This window comes from Lontra canadensis, unplaced genomic scaffold, assembly GCF_010015895.1.
Source record: "Lontra canadensis isolate GAN:19392208 unplaced genomic scaffold, GSC_riverotter_1.0 scaffold20, whole genome shotgun sequence".
Classification (NCBI taxonomy): Eukaryota; Metazoa; Chordata; class Mammalia; order Carnivora; family Mustelidae; genus Lontra; species Lontra canadensis.
The window spans coordinates 15760232-15783183 of NW_022631014.1; the positions used below are offsets into that span (position 1 = coordinate 15760232).

Genomic DNA, 22952 nt, shown 5'->3' on the forward strand with positions numbered 1-22952 from the left:
TGAGGACATTGTTTCACTCAACAACCTTTTGTTCTTGGATTGATTAGGTGGACATTGGAAAGACAGGGATAGTGTTACTTGTCTTGTGCTAAAACTTATATTTGAGTGATCTTTGCTACAATCCATAAGCAAATATTTGAGTGTGCAGAACTGTTCTGTTTGACTATAGGAAAGCGTAGGAATTTGATAATATTTGATATTATTTAACACCTCTTTCAAATATTCCTTCAGAAGAGTCAAAGACAAAACTGCAAGTGGCAAAATAAAATATGTGCTTTTATTGGGAGTCTTTAAGGATTACGATCCAGAAAATACAGGTTTAATTGAAATAAAAAATGTGCTCTGGAGAGACAAAGTAGTTTAGCGTTTTTAAAGTGCAAAGAAAGGGGGTGCATGGGTTTCTCAGTCAGTTAAGTGGCCAACTCTTGATTTTTGGCTCAGGTCATGATCTCAGGGTCCTGGGATTGAGCCCCAAGTTGGACTTCCTGCCTGTGGGGAATCTGCTGTGCCTCTGTCCTGCCCCCACCCCTGCTTGTGCTCTCTTTCTCTCAAATCAATAAAATCTTAAAAAAAAAAAAAAATTGGAAAGAGAATTTACGTAAGTTGTAGTGAAGAAATGGTGATTGATGCTGGTTTATCTACAGTTACATTAATCTACATTTGATTGGTTGCTAGGGCTAATACTGGGCAGAAAATCCATTAATGTCCATTATAACATAAGTAGATGCCTTTACTTTTAGCTGAGTTCAGTTAAAAACCCTCTGAGAATTTGAGATAGAAGATGCATATGAGCCCTACCTTCTCGGTGTCCTCCTGATATCATTTTAAATAACTGTTAGCAGTGTTCATTCTGCCATATGCTCTCCATTGCTGGAAGACACAGCATGTTTAGCATGGAAAGCTGTTAAAGCAGAAGAGGACCTTGGAGGTTAGCCTGAAACTCCAGTGGGTCACTTCTCATTGGTTGCCCACATCTGCATGTGGCAGGGGTAGGGCTTTCCCTTCTGCCTGTTTCCAGTGGAGCTCCCAGCCCTGCCCCTTGCAGCTGGTGCAAAATGATGAGTTGGGTGTTCTGTCCCCCTGCATTGCTGGGGGGAAGGGCTCCCTGTCCTCTGTATGGCTCCATACGATGGTTCCAGCTGCCTGAGGTTTTGCCTCTTGCCCTGCCCTTGATGGATCTGGTGACAATGACTTGGACACTGTGGCTTAAAGTCATTGCTGTTGGAGTCATTCTGGAGCATTCTGTTGGAGCACCAGAGCCTACATTATTCAGAGCGTGGTGATGTGAAATGTTTCAGACTGAAGCTATATTGTTTCTCCTCCTGCTTTTGGTTCCCAACCCTCTAAGGAGCTTCCTGGGTGAAATCTGAAGCCAACCCTAGTACTGGCAGGGCAGGGAAAGATGGAAGAAACAGGCTGGCCACTTCAGGTTGGTAGGTGGCCATTTCCTAAGCAAAGAGAACTTATATACAAGGCTTGTCTTGGTCAGCAGCAAGATAGTGGATCTCTGCACTGCCTGCCAAATGTTAAAAGTTTGTAGATAGAGGCCTTAACAGGGTTCAGTCATATATACCATGCAGGTGTTTTCAATACCATGTCACTATCTCAAGGTCGTGTCCTTGGAGCAGCCTCTGGGAGCTGGAAAGGCAGGCAGAACCCACATTCCAAGGGCGGGGAGGGGTTGGGAGCCACTGAGTGCCCTGGTGAACTGGCAGTCTTGTCTTTTTGATGACTTTCCCTAATAGCTTCAAGACAGGTTTTTGTGTGAGTGTGTGTGTGTGCATGTGTGTGTTTGGTTTGGTTGTTTAATGGGCTACTTGTGCCCTCAGAGATGAGATTCTAAGATTAGCCAATAAGACTGGTGACGAATAGACTCCAGTCCTCCGTGAATGGTGTATGCATGTCCCACAAGCTCAGGGACAGCTCAGAAAAAATCTCCGAAAGATCAGCGCCCCTTCTCTGTGCACCCCACACAAACAGACTGGACAGCATTCACCTGTGCTCATCCATTGTCAAGCAAGCCATCAGAAGGGAGGATCCCATGTCAGCCCTTCTGCCCAAGGGGACCACATATCTTTTCATTTGCAGCTCATCAAAATTCACACACAGAAAGGACACCATTATTCCATATGTTCATGGGGGTGTGGGGGGATGGCCGGGTGAGAGTGTGGTAGCAAAAAAAAATCCCAACACATGTGTTCCATGAATTGAGAAAGAGCTTGAAGTAGTTGGCGTTAAGCAGAATCATTTGCTCCTCTGCTCCCTGTCTGTTGGGGATGGCCCGGGTCACCTGGGGCCTAACACTAGGCAATGCTAACAGGCAGAGACCCGAGCTGTTGTCTCTGTACATGTCCCATTGGAATGTTGGTCAGCATTTAATTTGGAGATACCCCATGGCTGAACACATAATATATCACTTGACTGACTTCTAGTTCCTAATTGAGGTGACCAGCTGCCCTCTGATAGAGAGTTTTTGTTTTAGCACCTGTAGACCTGGGGTTTGTACCCTGAGCTTATCTTTTCTGGGCTCATTTTTCTTTCTTGAGGAAATCCAGTAGTTCCTTTTTTTCCCCTTCCCATCCTTTCTAGTCTTTCTCCCTTCTGTCCTTTGTCCCTCCCTTCTCAGCACTCATTCTGATTTCTGGTTTTCTTTTTGACCTGCTTGAAGAAAAGTTAATGAAACCATTCTGATATATAATTTCTTAAAGCAGAATTGTATTTATTGGGGGTACAGGAATTAAAAATATGAAAATCCCATACCCTTCCCTTTCCCTTCCTCCCTACTCCCTCATTCCTAAGCTTAAGGGACTTCCCAGGTACTGGTGGGACAGTTGCTTTGATCCAGAAGCAGTTGATGTCAGCAAATAGGCATTCCTTAGATGAGTTGTGGTTGTCCAGCATGCAGCCAAGACCCCATAGGGATTTATTCCAGAATAGATGTTGAAGAGGAGGGTCAGGTTTCAGCTGATATCACAAGGTCTTTAGGAGATGCCCAGCCTGGCTTTGTCTAAGAAATGATTTTAAGCTCTCAATATTCCCCTTCTAGGTTTTAGAAATGAAACTGGTCAATATATGGTCACATTCTTCCTTCGTCAAGTTTGTCAATCTCTTAACTCCTCTGGAATCTCCTTCTTTTTCTTGTGTTCCTAGGACATGCCCAGCTCTCTGCTCAGGGTCCATGAATTTTTTCCAACACAAGACCCTTTTACTCTGCCCATGGTTGTCCAGCATTGATCCACATCAGTGCTTTTATGCTTGTACCCAGTTTATGCTTACATTAGAATATCTTCAAATGCCAGTTAATATTTTGGGTCCTTGATGGCATTTTTTTTAATTACCTAGTAGATGAAAAATTCTTCAGATGATTTTATCCTTTTATAACCCATTCATTCTCCAAGATGGTATAGTTTCTATCATTGTGTGACCAAAAATGAGCATATTGAATGTTCCAAAGTGATTATACAGATATAACTGTTACTATCTAAGTAGAGTCTCAAAAAAGGGAAGCTTGTTGCCCTCAGTTATGGAGGTTGAGAACAGAAGTGTGGTCATGCACAAAATACCAAGTGTACCAAATTCCAGGGTGAGTGACAAAGTTCCAGGCTGCCTCATGCTGCTGGTTGGTAAATATCCAGTGTATGTATTTGCAGTTCCCCTGATGTTTGACTTGTTACCTGCTCAGAATAATTTATTGGAGAAATGTGCTCCTTCTTTGAAATTTCAGCTCAGATGGTGAAATGGTAGGCTGTGTTGCCTCTTTAGAGACAGCCCTGTGCAACAAAAACTGGTTGAAAGATCCAATGAGATCCGGACAGTATGTGCTTTGGGGATGTGGGGGTCAGTAGATATTATGTCAGGGTATTCCCATGTCTTTAGGAGTAGCTGACCTAGCAAAGAGATGTTAAGGGCACTGAATCTGTACCTCCAGGGAGCAGTGACTATAGTGTTTGAAAAAGAAAAAAAAAAAGAGAGAGAGAAAGAAAGGAAGATAGATAGATAGATCAGTTTTTAAAGTGGCTAACTTGACTCTGCATGTCCAAATGTAAATTGTGAGGACAAAGTGAGGTGGTGGGGAAGGAAGAGAAAATTCTGAGTTGAAGTCCTGGCCTGCTCCTTATATTCTCTTCTAGGACCTCAGTTTCTTTATCTTTAAAACCCAAAGATTGAACTAGCAAGTTCTCTAAGATTCTTCCTAAGTCTGGTAGTATGATTCTTGCTTAGCTCCTGCATAGCCTCCTGGTTTGGGGCAGGCCAAGGAGCTCTTTCCTCAGCGTGGTTTCCTTTCTGCTTACCACACTATCTCTTTGTGCTCTCTGAAAACCTAGGTTCAAAGAAACTTGCCAGCCAGCACAGTCTTTCCCCTGCAGACTTTGCTAGTACTCCTTTGAGACAGGAACTGTGAGTACCAACACTTGGTAAACTTTGCAAACTCCCCTGGTAGAAGACAGCTGTGATTAAAAATGGTCTTGTGATAATGGAATGTATTGATCTTATCATTCACCATATGTAATATTTTCTTTCTTTAAAATGGGACACTTCTTTATTTTGTGAGCAATCACTTTTTTTTTTAAGTGGGAACTCTTTATTTTTTATTTTTTTAATCATTTTTTAAAATTTATTTTCAGCATAACAGTATTCATTGTTTTTGTACCACACCCAGTGCTCCATGCAATCCGTGCCCTCTCTAATACCCACCACCTGGTTCCCCCAACCTCCCACCCCCCACCTCTTCAAACCCTTCAGATTGTTTTTCAGAGTCCATAGTCTCTCATTGTTCACCTCCCATTCCAATTTCCCCCAACTCCCTTCCCCTAACTCCCCATGTCCTCCATACTATTTGTTATGCTCCCCAAATAAGTGAAACCATATGATAATTGACTCTCTCTGCTTGACTTATTTCACTCAGCATAATCTCTTCCAGTCCCGTCCATGTTGCTACAAAAGTTGGGTATTCAGCCTTTCTGATGGAGGCATAATATTCCATAGTGTATATGGACCACATCTTCCTTATCCATTCGTCCGTTGAAGGGCATCTTGGTTCTTTCCACAGTTTGGCAACCGTGGCCATTGCTGCTATAAACATTGGGCTACAGATGGCCCTTCTTTTCACTACATCTGTATCTTTGGGGTAAATACCCAATAGTGCAATGGCAGGGTCATAGGGAAGTTCTATTTTTAATTTCTTGAGGAATCTCCACACTGTTCTCCAAAGTGGCTGCACCAACTTGCATTCCCACCAACAGTGTAAGAGGGTTCCCCTTTCTCCACATCCCCTCCAACACATGTTGTTTCCTGTCTTGCTAATTTTGGCCATTCTAAGTGGTGTAAGGTGGTAGCTCAATGTGGTTTTAATTTGAATCTCCTGATGGCTAGTGATGATGAACATTTTTTCATGTCTGATAGCCATTTGTATGTCTTCATTGGAGAAATGTCTGTTCATATCTTCTGCCCATTTTTTGATATGATTGTCTGTTTTGTGTGTGTTGAGTTTGAGGAGTTCTTTATAGATCCTGGATATCAACCTTTTGTCTGTACTGTCATTTGCAAATATCTTCTCCCATTCCGTGGGTTGCCTAAAGGAAATGTTGAAAAACAAAAATAAAACTGGGGACATCACGTTACCTGATTTCAAGCTTTACTACAAAGCTGTGATCACCAAGACAGCATGGTACTGGCATAAAAACAGACACATAGACCAGTGGAACAGAGTAGAGAGCCCAGATATGGACCCTCAACTCTATGGTCAGTTAATCTTTGACAAAACAGGAAAAAATATACAGTGGAAAAAAGTCTCTTCAATAAATAGTGCTGGGAAAACTGGGCAGCTATATGTAGAAGAATGAAACTCGACCATTCTCTTACACCGTACACAAAGATAAACTCAAAATGGATAAAAGACCTCAACGTGAGACAGGAATCCATCAGAATCCTAGAGGAGAACATAGGCAGTAATCTCTTCGATATCAGCCACAGCAACTTCTTTCAAGATATGTCTCCAAAGGCAAAGGAAACAAAAGCCAAAATAAACTTTTGGGACTTCATCAAAATCAAAAGCTTCTGCACAGCAAAGGAAACAGTCAAGAAAACAAAGAGCAATCACTTTTTAAAAAATACTTATTTATTTGTCAGAGAGAGAGAGAGAGAGAGAGAGAGAGAGACAAAGAACAAGCAAGGGGAGTGGCAGGCAGAGGGAGAAGCAGGCTTCCCAGCTGAGCAAGGAACCCAATGTGGGGCTTGATCTCAAGACCTTGGGATCATGACCTGAGCTGAAGGTAGATGCTTAATCGACTGGGTCACCCATGTGTCCAAGGTGAACAAACACTTTTAACAGAGAGGGCCATTAAAATTGTGTCAGCATTGGGGTGCCTGGGTGGCTCAGTTGGCTAGGCATCTGCCTTTGGCTCAGGTCATGATCTCAGGGTCCTGGGATCGAGCCCCATTGGGCCCCATGCTCAGCAGAGTGTGTTTCTCCCTCTCTCTCTGCGCATACCCCCAACCTGTGTGTGCTCGCTCTCTCTCTCTCAATAAATAGAAAATCTTTTAAAAGATTGTGTCAGCATCTTTCAGGATTTGGGGAGTATGTATTTTCCAGGCCGATGCAAGTGCTTCATGGGTCCTTGACAACTATTTCACATGGGAGGAATTTTATGTATTTAAAGTAAGAAGGTCTGAATTTATCATTTATTGCGAATACTCAAAAGAAAGTATGTATCTATTTAAACATTTTGAGAAAGATTATGCTCATTGCTTAATAAGTATTTATCAGTTATTTAATTGAAGACAATATCTAGTCTGTGACAAGGTAATTCTTTGAAGGAGAATCCCATGAGCTATCTATCCCTTCCCCATCTGTATTCACCCAAGCAGCTTTGAGCTGGTTTGCTTCTTAATCTACTGGAGGCCTCTGCATACCCGGCACTGCACCTCGCACTGGGGACATGATTAAAAGTCCCACTTCTGCCCTCCAGGAGCTCCGCATCCGGTGAGGACTGGATGAACCATGGGTTACCGTATATGGTAGGTGCTCTGATCAAGTCAGACACAGGAAGGTGCCGGCGGTGCTGCGCACCCAGAAGGACAGCCTTTCCCCCCACCCCCATCCCTGCCAGCTTCAGCAAACAGCCTGAATTTTTAAAAGTGAACATTAGTTTGCCAAGGCTGTACTTTTGTAACATTTTATTATTGTCTATTATTTTGGACAGTGGCAGGGATGTGATAGGATGGCGGGAGTTATGTGCCTGGATGCACACCTGTATTTTCTCATTTGTCCCCCGTACCTGGGGCCCATGTTTGGCTCAGGTAGGATGTTGTGGGGCAGTTTGGCCTGTCAGCCCCCTAGGCAGACACATGAAAGGGGTGCTGTCTATTCCTGGGGACACTGGTCCTGGCTGCTTCCCTCCATCTCGCTCCATTGCCAGGGCTCTCCTTCCTGAGTAGCACTGGCTCCGACCCAGCGCGCCTGCCTTGAGGGCTCTACTGGGAGCCAGAAGGATGGAAATTTCCTGCTAGAAGCTTAAATAATGTGAAAGGGCAGGAGGGCTGAGCAAGCCAAGTGACACAGTTAATCTACCAGAAGGGCATCCATAGCAGTCTGCCGTTGGTGTTGAGCAAGGACTGGATTTCTCAGGCTGAGCTCAGCATATGATTGGCAAGTGGTGCCATTTGGTTCATAGCCTCCCTTCTGTGCCAGCTGGAATGTGTTGCTAATAAGAACTTGTATTTGCTGCTGCTAGAGGGCCCCTATACTATTGGTCAGTCAAATTAAGAAATTTAAATTCTTTTCTCTCATGTCTTTGAATCAGAAAGATAATAACCCAAACCAAGGAAGAGACTTAATTCTATACCTCCAGGCTTTTAGGGTGAGAGCATCCTACACCTTTGGCTACAGATGGGGAAGAACATGCCTGAGGGTCTCCCTTAGCCTCCTCAGAGAATGCTAAGCCCCCAGCAGCCCTGACCATAAGGGCAGAGGAGCTGGTTGACTGTTTCACAACTGGCAGAGCAAATGCCCAGTGGTAGTCGCCCCAGCCCCAACATGATCATACCTGAAACATTCTCGCTTCAGATGCCCATATCTGGGCCTTGCTTCCCAGGAAATCCCATATATCTATTTATAAGGTAAACGAGTGGAGATTGATTTTATTTAAGATTTATTTATTTATTTGACAGGCAGAGATCACAAGTAATCAGAGAGGCAGGCAGAGAGAGGGAGAGGAGGAAGCAGGCTCCCCGCTGAGCAGAGAGCCCGATGCAGGGCTCGATCCCAGGACCCTGAGATCATGACCTGAGCCGAAGGCAGAGGCCTAACCCGCTGAGCCATGATTTTAAATTTGTACTCCTTCAGCTTGTTCCCTTCCCTTTTCCTTACCCACAGGAGTCAGAATTTGGTTCAATAAATCATGAGAATATTTCCCAAATCATAATATGATACTTCCCTGGGATTGAGAGCAGTGGAGCTACAATGCCCTTGCTTCTGCCATCCCCTGGTTCTCGTGTCCTCTCTCCCCTCAGGCCTTAGAATCCCCCTGGGGCTCTGGACAAATGGGATGGTGGGAGCAATGGCCCTCCACCTTGGGAGTACAGTGGACTCTAATATACTCCCTGGGCCTTCAGGCCCCAGGTTTAAGCTCTGGGAATGGGGATGAGTCTTGTCACTCAAGAAAAAGGAGCCTGGTTAGTAGTGGAGGACAGGAGGCGAGAAGGAGAGACTCCACTAGGAGCTTGTGGCAGCCCCGGCCAAATACGACAGCCACCTTATCTTTAGCAGAGGAGAGCTGCAAGAGGAGGCCCATTGAGAATCAAGGGGAATTCATTGCAGATGGGATGTGGAGGCGGGAGAGAGGCGGCTGTCCCAGGTGATTCCAGGATTTATGGCTGCATGATAGACAGATGGTAGAGCTCTTCATTGGTTCAGGAAGCCAGAGGATGATGTGTGAGGGGAAAGGACAGGATCAATTCAGTTTGGATCCCATTGGGTTGGAGCTGTGTGCAGTACAGTCTTGTGAAAAATCAGTAATATGAAAGAGTGTCCTCTTCCACTCTGATACATTGATTTCATCTGAATGCTCTGAAGAGTCTTCCGTGGGCTCCAGATGTCTAGGAATCTAGCTTTATGGGAGAAGGTATAAAAAGGAAAGTGAGCGGACACCCACTCTATTTCTTTTACCTTTGTACTCTGTCCCAGCACATGTGTGGTAGACTAGCATCCTGTCGTGCAACGTGCGATAAGTTTCCCCCTGAAATGTGATCTGTGTGTTGAAATAGGACGTGCCCTTGTGTTTATTTCCCAGAGATTATACATTTCACGTTCACAATCCTTGCATGTGCTTCTGTTTTTCTGCCTCCTCTGAGTTTCCAACCTCCCCAGGACCAGTGCTTGTCTTTTATTTTTCCCTCTTTGGAATTCTGACCTCATACCAAGGGCAAAAGAGAGTGACCATTGCTCATTGTTACTTTCGATTGCTAAAGGTGTTTCCTGCCTTGACGATTGAGAGCCCTGCCAAACTTTAGAGTCTGGCCATCTGACGTCTTTGAATGCCATTTCTGTCCTCAGATATTTGAAGAAAGTATAATGCTTTGTTTACAGTGAAGCTGCTCTGGGAAGGCTGATCATTTTTCAGGAGTGTTTCCTTGCCGTGCCCTTGGTAGTTCAGAGCTGTCCTCTTTAAGCACTGAAGCAATTAGTTTTGAGAAGGCTGATTCTTCAGGGTCCAGTGCTCCCCTGCCTTTCATTTGCTGAAGCTGTACATTTTAATGAAGTTGTTTCATCTATGTTGCCAAACATGAGGATTTTGCTGCTTCAATTCCAATTATCTCTACTGGCAAATGCTATGTTTTATTAGTACTCTCAAGTGCTCTGTTTATTAAATGTCCATATACTATGGCATTAGGCACACAAATTAGGTCAGCTGTGCTTATTGATGGGTTATGGATAAAGGAGTTAAGTATTTCATCATAATCTTAAAATGCAGTGGGATGGCCTTCTATGGCTTTGCATGTCGTCAGTGATGCCTTCTCTGATGAGCTCTTCTGCCTTTCTTACCCAGTGGTCGAGGTTCATGCTGAGTGTCTGAGCAATGGGGCTGTTGTATGTACTTCCAGTTTTTGGAGTAATATGCTTATGCTTATTCTTTTCTTTCTTCTAGTTGCCTGGCACCTCCACTGGCTTCCTAGGTTCTGTGTCTTACAGCATGGTGATATCTACGGAGGGCACTTATGAAACCAGGAGAGGCCAGCAGTGGTGGCACAGGCAGGACAGCGCTACCATAGCAGCCCCAATTCAGTATTTCTCTGCTTCTTTCTCCCCCCCACACCCCAATCTGGATCCTTTAGATTCCTCCCACCTTACCCTGTGGGTCCTCAGGTTGTACGGGTTACCCTGGGATGTGCTGATGGGCTGGAAGCTCTCACCCCCTCCCCCATCTCTCCTCTCTTGTGCCCATATCACTGTGGGTCACCAGGCAATGCTGCATGGCGATGAGGTACATGGCTTCCACCATCCTACAGACCCAGTCCTAGCTTCAGCTTTGAAGAGCTGGGTGATCCTTGGCAAGTTACACTTCACCTCGCTAACCTCATTGTCTGTATCTATAGGAAGGGGAGAATGTAGCCACTTCAGTGTTTCTGTGAGGATCAGATGAGACAGTGATATAGGTTAAAAGCCTGGGGTATGGGCTGTGGCACACAGTGTCCCATCAGCAAACTGTTAGCACTGCCTCGTCTCCCCCCTGCCCCTCGTAGGCCTTTGCGGCTGCTCTGCCACCACTGGGCTAAGATCAGCATGGAGGCCACTGGTGCCTGAGCCCCTGACCCTGCCAAAGGCTCTGTTGCAAGTCATCGGCTGCTGCTTTCTCTCCTTACACTGCTTTACTTGTATGTGTTCCTTGCTTTTATTCGTAAGCTGTGGGGATTTAAAAAGGAAAGGAAAGGAAAAGAAAGGAAAGGAAAGAGACATCAGGACTTTACCTAGCCTTCTGTTATAATCTTTTTACCTTGGAAATCAGTCCTAGCTTTCTGGGAGGAGGGGCTGCCCTAGAGGAGCATCTGTTGGGGACCCAGTCTTTCATTAGGATCATCTCTCGCCTCTGGCTTGGATTGGGGTCTTTGAACCAAACTTGAGCTTCCCACTTGTCTTTACACCAGGCTTGCAGAGTCCCCGAGAACAACTCTGGCCCCACATATTTATCCCTTGTTTTCTCCCTTCCTATAATCCTCTACTCTCACTTTAAGTAACCGTGGTGTTTTTCAATGCATCGTTTATCCCCTGTAGGCTAATACGGTTGTGAACAGCAGGAACAAATCTTATTAAAGTTGCTAAGAGAAATGAAATAACTCAATTTGATAGAAGTTAATGGAAGTGTGTTTAACTCATTTTTATACCTTCTCAACTGTTATGTATTTCATTCTTTCCGGGGGAAATGATGACCTGGGCCATAGCAGTAGCTGTCAGTCCACCTGGAGAACCACAGCATCATCTCGAGCAGGAGCAAGGACTCTGTTCCATGCTCTTCCTCCCCAACACTATGTAGGAGATATATGTATGTATGTGTGTGTGTGTGTGTGTGTGTGTGTGTATATATATATACATATACATATATTTAAATGTATATGTAAATTTAATTTATGTGTGTAAATATATATTTATAATATATATGTGTTATATAAAAATATATTTATTTTGTAATATATATTTGTAAATATATACATTTACAAGACAGATAAAGATTGTAGATATATCTGTAGATAAATATAGCTATAAGAGAGAAGAGTATGTAAATAGGATTCTCTACTATAATTTTTACAAACTCCTCACTTTATATTAAACAGAGTTCATAGTTTATGAATGGCTTGAAATCCAACAACAAAGAAACTAAAAAACAACAATTGTTTTTTATAATGGCTAGAAAAGAAAAGAAACCATTTCTCCTAGTCTAGTTATAGGATTATTGGTCTCTTTTATTTCCTGCATCAAATATTTTATCCTGCAGATCCCGAGTAGCACGGTGGGCTGGGGCTTTAAATGATCAAGAGTGCACCTTGGCTTTCTGCCCCTCTGTAGACTGAGTTGTGGGGTTGGGAGAGGCCTTCATTTTGCAGGGACTCTGGAACCTCCAGGGCAGGACTCCAAGAACGTGGTTGGCTAGGGAACAGTCCTGGATTCATAGTGTCCGGGGTAATGGGGATTTGAATAGTTGGCTTTTATATGAAAGGAAATGCTGATATCAGCAAGTGGTGCTCACCCCATGAGTACAAGGGAAAACGAAAGTATTGGCTTCATAGGGAGGTGAAAATATTACCAAGAGCATCATAGAAAAGGTACATTTAATCATAAGAAATGTATATAGTGAAGGAACAATAGATTTATCTCCAGCAAAACTGCCCTGTATTTGCTGACAGGCTGGTCTTTGAACAAGGAGCAGAATGTGTTATTTTATCGAATGGGACCAAAAAAAGAAAAAGAAAAAGAAAACGAAAAAGATGTATTAGCTTCTCTTTTCCTATGTATCATTAGTTACTTTATCATGAATATCATGTTGTGTCATCTTGTGCTTATTAATCACCCCTTCCTTCCAACCAGCTGTATGAATAATTAGATGAAATTGGTGGCAGACCATCGCTTCCATATTCATCTTCTTAAACTGGCGTCAGTGGAACATTCAAACATGAACATCTACTCTTAAGTGTGTGTGTCTCTAAAGAAGGGTAGAAATTGTTAGGCATGGGGTTTGCAAAGCAAACCCCTTGTCTCAGATCAAGCGAAGAACTAGATGGTGAGACTTGGAACATCAGGTGGCTGGCATGGCTGGGAGGCACACATCTGGGGACAGAGCAACTTCAGAAGCAGATGCAGGGCTGGTGTTTCTGTAAGCTTTGAAAACCATGTGTCCATCCAGGGTTTCCTGGTCACCTGCTGCATCTGTCACTCTGAGACGTGGTAGCTTTATTTTGTGACCCCAGTCACTTTCAGGTGTGTGGTCTCCTAAGCTCCATGTGGTTGATTCCTAGTCACTCTAAGACCCCTGTCCCCCAGCTAAAGCCCAGAGGCTGTGTGGTTGTCATCAGCTCGTGGGTAAGGGAGTGCATGGTGTGGTGCTGGTATCCTGAAGGGTTCATGCTGCCTCCCCTCTGACTTAACACCCTGATGGGGAGTGCCGTAACACAGAAGGGTCTGCTTCATTAAAGCACAGAAAGATAATTGTTTAACCTTATGCAAAGACTGAAGGGACGGAGGTCATTTGACCACTTGTCTCTATCATGATGTAATTGGAATTCTATATAGTTATGATGGAAATTGTGATCTATTGCAGGAACATCAGGAGAACATTCTGGGTAACACCATGCAAAGTGTGATTGCATTGCTCAACAATCTGGTTGCCTGCAAAGATTCAAATATGAAGCTACTTTATGAACAAGGTAAATGCTCCTTAGAATCCATTTTGAGTCCTGATTTCTGCCTGTTTGTTATTTTCCTCATCATGTATAGCAGGGAGTCAAGAAGTGCTATTCAAAGGTGATGAATCAAAATAGATATTTAAGAATCTATGAATAATAATGTTATCAGTGAAAATAGGAAATGTGGTTGGATTGTGGTAGTTTCTCTAAGTTCATTTATTTTCCTTTAGGGCTCAAAGTTTCCTTCCTCCTATAGGCACTGTTACAGATGATAAACCAAGAAGTACGAGTGTGAGCATGGTAGTTAGACTTACTGCTGTCAGTCAGAGTAAAAACATTTAGTCCAAGACATCTTAGAAAATGAGATCGGATGAGTTGAGGGTGGCTTTATGTTACATCTTGTGCATTTCTATAACATTAAGATTAAAAACGGTTTTAAGATTTTGTTTTAGACCAGTTTTAGGTTTAAAACTACATTGAAAGGTAGGTTCAGAAATTTCCTGTATAACCCCTGCCCCCATTTATATCTTCCCCTTCTAATTGTCTTTTTATTGTCTCCCTAGTATTGTTTTTTCCAGAATGGCACTGTTGGAATCCTAGAGTATGTAGCTTTTTAGGATTGGTGACTTTCACCTAGTGATATGCATTTCTGGTTCCTCTATGTCTTTCCATGACTTGTTAACTCATTTCTTTTCAGCACTGAGTAATACTCCATTTGTCTGGATATACCACAGGTTTTTTTTTTTTTTTTTCTAAATCCATTCCCCAGCTGAAGGATATCTTGGTTTCTTCAAGGCTTCATAACTAGGATGTTGTCATCTAAATTGAATCTAGATATCATGAGACCCCTTGGGTACATTTTTGGTAGGTGTAGTTCCCTGAATTTTGGTCCTCTCAAACTTGAAGACTTATGAAATAAGGACACAAGTTATCTACTCTGCCACATCTCTAGACTCCGATGAGGAGATACAGAAAGAAATGCCCTCATAGAAACTCTCATTTAAAAGGAAAAACTAGGGACACCTGGGTGGCTTAATGGGTTAAAGCCTCTGCCTTCGGCTCAAGTCATGATCCCAGGGTCCCTGCTTAGCAGGGAGTCTGCTTCCTCCTCAATCTCTCTTTCTCTCTCTGCCTACTTGTGATCTCTGTCAAATAAATAAATAAAATCTTTAAAAAAAAATAAAAGGAAAAACTAAAAGGACATAGCAGTCACTGATGCATGACAATGTTGAAATCTTGGCAAACGTATTTCCTGATTTCCCTTTGTTCCACAGGGGAAGAAAAATATCTTTTGCTTTGAGAGTATTTCTCCCTGCAAATGCTTCTCCATGGCTCTTACCTCTAACTTCTGGATCGTTGTTCTTGTTCCATAAAGATGGCTCATCATTGTAGCTGAGTAAGGTTCTAAGGCTGATTCCTGTCCATAGATGTTTGGGGCTCTGCAACCTCTTTTCATTCTCAAAGGAATTATCCCTGTTCTTTTTAGTCCAAATCTATGGTGCTTCTTACAGTGTAAATCTAGTAAAATCTTTGTTAGTTTCTTATAATTTTTTTTCCAGTTTTATTGAGAAATAACTGACATAACAACAATGTGTAAGTTTAAGGCATACAGCATGCTGGTTTGATTTGCATATACTGTGAAATGATTACCACTATAAGTTCAGCTAACATCCATCTTCTCCTATAGGTGGAATAAAAAGAAAAAAAAATGGGCAAATTTTTTCCTTATAGTGAGAACTCTTAGCATTTATTCAACAGTTTTCCTATATGTTGTACAGCAATGTTAGCTGTAGTCATCATGTTGTATATTATATCCCTAGTACTTACTTGTTTTTCTACAGCTGGGGGCTTGTGCCTTTTTACCACCTTTTTCCTATTCCTCCTCCCCCCACCCTCCACCTATGTATGTATGTATGTATGATGTATGTAACCACATACATGCATACACAGACATACATGCACACTCCATAACTTCTTTATCCACTTATTGGTTGATAGATACTGAGGTTTTTTTCATGTCTGGCTATTATAAATAATGCTGCTATGAACATGCAGGTGCAGACATCTTTTTGAGTGTTTTTGTCCTATGGATATATTCTCAGAATTGCTGGATCATCTGATAGGTCTATTTTTTTTTTTCCTTTTGGAGGAGCCTCCATCTTGTTTTCCATAGTGGCTGCACCAATTTACTTTCTCGCCAACAGTGCTCAAGGGTCCTTTTTCTCATCCATGCCAGCATTTGTTAGCCCTTGTCTTTTTGATGGTGTCCATCCTAATAGCCAGAAGATGGTATCTCACTGTGGTTTTAATTTGCATTTTTCTAGTAACTAATGATGTTGAGCATCTTTTCACTAACCTGTTCACCTTTTGGAGAAATGCATGTTCAGGTTCTTTACCCATTTTTTAATTGGGTTACTTTTTTTTTTTGGCTATTGAGTTGTAGGATTTCTTTATATATTCTGGATATTAGCCCCTTATCAGATATATGATTTGCAAATATTTTTTCTCATTTAATAGGCTGTCTTTTCAGTTTCTTGGTGGTTTCTTATGCTGCACAAAAGTTTTTTAGGAGTGTTTCTTCTACTTCTGTAAAAATGTCATTGGTATCTTCATAGGGATTGCATTAAATATATTGATGGCTTTTGCTATTTTTGACATTTTAACACTATTAATTCTTCCAGTCCGTGAACATAAGATACCTTTCCATTTCTTCCTTTCTTCTTCAGTTTCTTTCATTAACATCTTGTATTTTTTGGAGTAGATATCTTTCATTTCTTTACTTAAATTTATTCCTAAGTATTTTGTTGCTTTTGATGCTATTGGAATTGGGATTGATTTCTTTCTTTTTCAGAAAATTCATTGTTATCATATAGAAATGCTACTGAATTTTTGTTAATCTTTTATCCTGCAACTTTATTGATTTACTGATGACATCTAACAGTTTTTTGGTTGGGTTTTTAGAGATTCTTTATATAAAATAATGTCATCTACAAATAGAGACGGTTTTACTTCTTTGTTTGCCATTCCTTTCACATGCCTTTGTAGTGACTCTTATTTCTTTTTCTTCCCTGATTGTTCTAGTGAGGACTTTTAGTACTATGTTGGTGGGAATGGGCACCCTGTCTTTTTCACTATTGAGGATGATGTTAAACTGTAAGCTTGTCATATATGGCTTTTTCTTTTGATGCCTAATTTGTTAAATTTTATCATGAATGGATGTTGAATTTTGTCAAATGCTTTTTCTGTGTCTGTTAAGATGATCATATGTTCTTTCTTTCCATTCTATTAATGTGATGTATCACATTGATTTTGTGTATGTTGAACCATCCTTGAATCCCACTAGATCATGGTGAATGATCCTTTTTAATGTGCTGCTGACTTTGGTTTGTTAGTATTTCGTTGATAATTTTTGCATCTGTATTCATCAAAGATATTGGCCTTTAGTTTTCTTTCTTAGTAGTGTCCTATTGTAGTTTTGATAACAGGATAAATTCTGGCTTTATAAAATGAATTCAGGAATGTTTCCTGCTACTTTGATTTTTTGGAAGCACTTGAGAAGAGTTGGTATTCTTTCAATGTTTGATAAAATTCACCAGTGAAGCCATCTGGTCCTGGGCTTTACTTCATTGGGAGGTTTTTGCTTACTGATTCATTATCCTTACTAGTAATCAGTCTGTTCAGATTTTCTATTTCTTCCTGATTTAGTGTTGGTAAATTGTAGACTTCTAAGAATTTTTCCATTGCTTTTAAGTTTTCTAGTTCATTGGTGTATTGTTGGTTCATAGTAGCCTCTTAATGATACATTGAATTTCTGTGGTATCCATTGCAATACCTCCTTTTTCATTTACAATTTTGTTGATTCAAGTCATTTCTCTATTAATGCCCATTGCCCAATTACCCCATCCCCCTATCCTCCACGCCTCCAGCCCTCAGTTTGTTTTCTAGAGTTAAGCATCTCTTATTTATAATTGTCATATCTTCATGTATTGACCTCTTCCTCGTTATGTAATGATCTTCTTTGTCTCTTTTGATCATTTTTCATTGAAATTCATTTTGTCTGATATAAGTATAGCTGATCCTGCTGACCTTTGCCACTCTGTTGTTTCTGGTTATCTTATAGATTCATTATTCTTTGTTTCTTATCCTGCTTTTTTTGAGTTTTCATGTCTTTTGCTATCTCTTTGCTTTGAATTCTTTATTATGTTATTTGTGTAATTATTATGGGTTCTTCCCTTGTGGTTACCATAAAGCTTACATAAGATATTTCAAACTTGTAACACCCTATTTTAAGCTGATAACAACTTCAGTAGAATTTTAAAACTTGGCTCTTTTACTTCTCTCAGGATATTGCTGTTACAATTTATGTGTTTTTTTATGTTGTGTAATTAATAACAGACTATTGTAGTTATTATTTTAATACATTATTTTTTTAAACTTGTGAACTAGAGTTGTAAGTGAATTATTCACCACTATTATCATATTGCAGAATCTAACTATGATTATATACTTAAACCATTACCAGTGAGATTTATACTGTCTTTTTATATTTTTATGATGATATTTTACTTTTACTTTACTTTTACTTTCACTTTACTATTTACGTTTTACTTCCATTCAAAGAATTTCCTTTAGCATTTATTGGAAGGCATTTCTGATGGTAATGAACTCTTTTTGCTGGTTTAGGAAAGTCCTTATTCATCCTTCATTTCTGGAAGACAGCTTCATGAGGTATAGAATTCTTGGTTGACAGTTATTCTCTTTCAGTATTTTAAATATGCCATCCCATTCAGTCCTTGCCTGAAAGTTTCTGTTTAGAAATTTGTCAGTAGTCTTGTAGGGGGCTCCCTTATATTTAACTTCCTTCTTTTCTCTTGCTGTTCTTTAAATTCTTTCTTTGTTTTTGGCTTTTGACAATTTAATTGGAGTGTGCCTCTGTAACTCTATTCAGGTTCACCCTATTTGGGGTCCTTTGGGCCTCAGACATAGAGATGTCCATTTCTCTCCCCAACTTCTGGAAGTTTTCAGCCATTGTTGCTTTAAATATACTTTCTGTTCTTTCTCTTCTCATTCTGGAATCTCCATAATGTGAATATTGTTTCCTTTCATAGTGCCCCCATAATTCATATAGGGTATTTCACTCTTTTGTTGCTTTTTCCTTTTGCTTTTATGACTGTGTATTACCATGTCCTATACTCCAGATCACTGGTTCTTTCTTCTATATTACTAGAAACTCTATTGAGTTAATCAGTTTAGTTATTGTATTTTTCAATCTAGGATTTCCATTTGTTTGGTTTTTTGATGGTTTCTATTTCCTTGTTGAACTTCTTGTTTTGTTCATGCATTGTTTTCCTAATTCATTTACTTGTCTGTGTTTTCTTATAGTTCACTAAGCTTCCTTAAAAGGCTTATTATGAATTCTTTGTCTGACAGTTCAGAGATCTCCATTTTGGGGGGCCAGTTATTGGGAGGTGTATTAGTTTCCTTTGGTGTTGTCATCTTTACTTGACTTTTCATGATCCTGATTCTTTGGGTTGATATCCACACATTTGAGTAATCAATATCCTCAAGTTTACAACTTTGCTTTGGCAGAGATTAATCTTCACCAGTTAGCCCAGTTTGGGTTTCTGGGTGTGTCTGCTGGTAATGACCTTGAGCAGGTGGGATGGGCTATTTTGGTCTATTTTGTGATAAGGCAGCTATTTGTCCTTTGAGGACAGCGATGGAGGAGATGTGCCACAGGCACAGAACAGTTGGATAGGACTGCTGGCTCCATTCCCTACTTGAGTGAGGCTGTGGGATGGGCTCCATGGTTGGTTGGATTATCTGATTAGGCTTACTAGATGGTCAAGGCTGGGGACTAGTTGGGGCTATGAATTAGCTTGCCTACTCTGGCCAGGGCAGCAGGATGGCGCTCAGCACCTGTATAGCTCAATTGGGAATGTGAATTAGGTGAAGCTGTGTCCTGAATTCCTCGGTCATGTGAGGACACCAGTTTTGCTCTACAGATGGGGGAAACCATGGGCTGTGCTCTTTGCTCATGGACCACTGTACATGTATTATTGAATGGGCTCTAAAATTTCCTGCATGCTCTTGTTAGTTTCCCTGGTTAGATTGGCTGAAGGCTATATTCAGGAATCAGCAGGGCTTTGAATTAGATTTCCTGTCTGGGGACAGTAGGAGAAGCGTCTCTAAAGCTGGTAAAGCTCATTGTTGTCTTAAGTCAAGCCAACTTACATCCCAAGTTCTCTGACTGAACAAGGCCACTGGCTTTGCTCTGCAAACTTTTCTCCCTGCTTGCCCATCTCTTGGCTCAAGTGCCATCAGGTTGCACAGCTTCTAGGATTTGTTACAGCCCATCTGGTCAGATGGGGCCAAATGACACTCCCATAGTGGGTGAAGCTATGTTGCTGCTTGCATGAATATGACATGGAGGGTCTGTGCCAGGCTACTCTCAATTCCAAACAGCCTCTCCAGTTGAGAAGGGTCAGGAATGACCCTCAGCCTTGGCTGTGAATGAATCCCCCTGCTCGTGTCTAGTACAGGATGCTCCATACCCAGATCTGGCTTTTCTCAGTGGGTGATCAGCTCCGTCTGCTCACCTGCCTGTTGGCTCAAGTGCCACTGGTCCACACTGCTTTCAGCTGTCACTAGCCCTACTGGTCAGATTGTGCTCAAAATCACTCTTCATAGCAGGTAAGGCTGTGACTCAGCAGAGCCATTCATTGAGATTACTACCTAGTCATCTCAGGAACAAGCTCAGTCTGCCAAGACACCTGTGCTGGATGTCGCCAGCCCCTCCCCACTTCACTGTTAGTCAAGCTTTCATTGGCGGAGCTCCACAGATTCCCTTGGCAATCCCTGTGGTACGAGATCAGACCAGGGGCTCCTGCATAGCAACCCACAATGTTGGGGGGCTGCTGGTTTTCCCTGCAGGTTCTTTTTTTCCCATTGTTGAATTGAAGGCTCAGAGAGCCCTTTCCCTACACTGGTGCGACACTGGCCTGGGGGAGGGGCAATATGGCCAATATGGAGCTGCTTCTCTTATTTGGGCTTCAGATATGGTCTGTCTCAGTCTCTTTGAAACAGGGTGTGCTTCAGTCTCACCTCCGTGTTCTAGGATTCTCTCAGTGGTGTCTTGTTCCTGAACAGTTATCACTTGTTGTGAGGGGAGCAGAGTCAGGAATAATCTGTATCACCATCTTAGTGACATCACTCAGTGTCCTGTAATTCTTACTGCTATTTGTTACATTAAATCAAAAGCCCACCCGTGAATCCCTTCAAAGCATTCTAACTTGGTCTGAGGATTAGGATACTGTGAAACAGTGCCCATAGGGTTCTTAGTTGCCCCATTGGCTGGTTGGGAGATGGGGTGAGGAGTTAGACGGCTGAAATTGAGATTAGAGAGGTTGCAGCTACTGGCTTGTGAAAGCATGGAATTCCAGGGCTGAGGCAGGATTAAGGACTGAATGCTAGAGGACAGGAACTTAGGGAAGTATGAAATCAGGCATAGAGGGATTGTTTATGAGGTGATCTCAATGGCTACAGAGATTTTGTGTTCAATGAACTGTTTGAGCCGGAGCAGCTGAAGAAGCTCAGGCAGATTTACCATCAAGCTAATGAAGCTTAAGTGTCAAGGGCCTTCTTCTACAGAGGAGCAATTTTACGCTTGTAATTTTTTTCTTCTTCTTAAAGTCGGTCTCTAGCCCCAACCAGAGAAGCTTCAGTTCTCATGGTATCTGGCCCCATTCCAGGTTTTGTGGGGTGAACTGGAAATCACAAAAGTAATTATGGCTAGAACAGTGTTAGTTAATGGGAATAAGGTTAGTAACATTAGTATTAATATTGTGCTCAGGGAATAAGCAGGAGTGATTTAGTGGTCTGAGTGATGGCAATTGGGAGAGAAGAAGCAGGTGGTAGAGACTGTTGATCTGATATGTCGTGAGCTGTAGACTGCTGGCTGGGTGCTTGCTCTTGCAAATATAGTTTTGTTAGAACATAGACATGTCTATTCATTTACATGCGTCTTTGGTAGTTTCGTTGTATAATGGCACTGTCCACAGTTGAGATTCAACCTGCATGGCCCATAAAGCCTGAAATATTTGTTCTATGGCCCTTAAAGAAAAACGTTTGCCAGGTCTAGAGAGGTCTAGAAGCAGCAGTATGGAATAGACGACTCTGTTCAGATAAATATAGAGAGAGGTGGACAGATTGGGAGTTTTGCTGATGGTCTGTTGCAGATGTCACAATGGAAGGGGTTCAGGGGATGAGACTGGGTAGGGTGTTGCCCTTGAAAGATGATTTGCAAAACTGTCTGTGTTTGGACTGCAGGAGATGGTGGATGAATGACTGGGGAACATAAACTGCTTGTGGCACCAGAAGTAGGGATAGTGGGCATGATTACTCCACATGGTCTTTTGGCTGAAGGGGTTAGTCAGTAAGGATGGCAGGGTGAGGAAGGGTAGTGAATTCCAGGAGTACTGACTTTGGGAACTCCTTGCTGGCACCTGCTAGCAGAGGATAGAAAGGAGGGGAAGGGAAGAGGCTCCTGTGGCCTTCAGAACGGTCTGCTTCCCATCTCTGGAGATGAGCGCCAGGTCTGATTTTCCATCATGCTCTGCTGCTTTCCAAACTCCTTGGCTACTAAATGTGTGTGTTGATTTTTCTGGGGTTGGGTTAAGACCCAGTGCATGTTTGCAAACCTAGAGCATATTAAGAGTCATTGGAGTGTGACGATGTGAAGTGTCATTAACGACCTGCCACTGCATGGCTTTGAATGTATGTGGTTGGTTTGAATGAAATCATCTTCTTGTTAATCTTTATTTCGGATCGGTTCTGACTTGATTACTGATTTATATATTTATTACGATTCCTACAGAGTTAAATTCCCTCTTCTGAACATAGAGCTGTTTCCAACATTGATACTTTAAAAATCACCTCCACCTAAGTGAACGATAAGGTAGATGAGGAAGTGATTATTCTTGCTTTCCAGGTGCCTCATAAAGGCATTGTGTTGGGCCAGTGGCTAAGCTGAGTTTCATCTGCAGACTGTGCACCAGCAACAGGGAGAGACCTCGGGAGGGTCTGCTCCAGCCATGCTCTCTTGTACCAGTGCTCTGATGGTACACAGTGTGCACAACAACACAGACAGCAATGATCCTGAATTGAAAAATGAGAAGAGTCCTCCTCCAAATGGGAAGAACTTTTTAGAAAAAAATGAGACCAACTAATTTTACTCCCATATTCCTTTTTATGTACGTATAAAGGTAATAGGTGAGAAACTCATCGGAAGTCTCAGGGACCACTTGCATGGAGTGTAGGATGGGGTTCTGAGTGATAAAGCGTTTGACATAATGTGGTTGGTAGCATTTTTTTCCTTCTTAGTGGTATATAAAATAGCGCTGTTTCTGCCAATTAGTGACATCTTAGAATCCATGAAGTGCATCGCAGTACCGTGTCCGCCGCCCGGTAGGCCTGCCACAAAGCATGCTAACTCTGTTAAGTACAGTCACCGCCGTATCACCAGCATGCAATGACATTATGTCGTTCAGATTTTTTGTTTC

The 22952-nt window shown here is 42.0% G+C and overlaps 1 protein-coding gene across 1 annotated transcript in view; it reads left to right on the top strand.

The window, feature by feature from the left end:
• The window catches only part of ULK4 (unc-51 like kinase 4), a 583110-nt gene that overhangs the window by 319472 nt on the left and 240686 nt on the right, over positions 1 to 22952 (top strand). The window contains exon 32 of the mRNA XM_032861108.1: positions 13308 to 13413. Within this exon, the coding sequence (XP_032716999.1) occupies positions 13308 to 13413 (106 nt within the window). The remainder of the gene's footprint in view (positions 1 to 13307; positions 13414 to 22952) is intronic.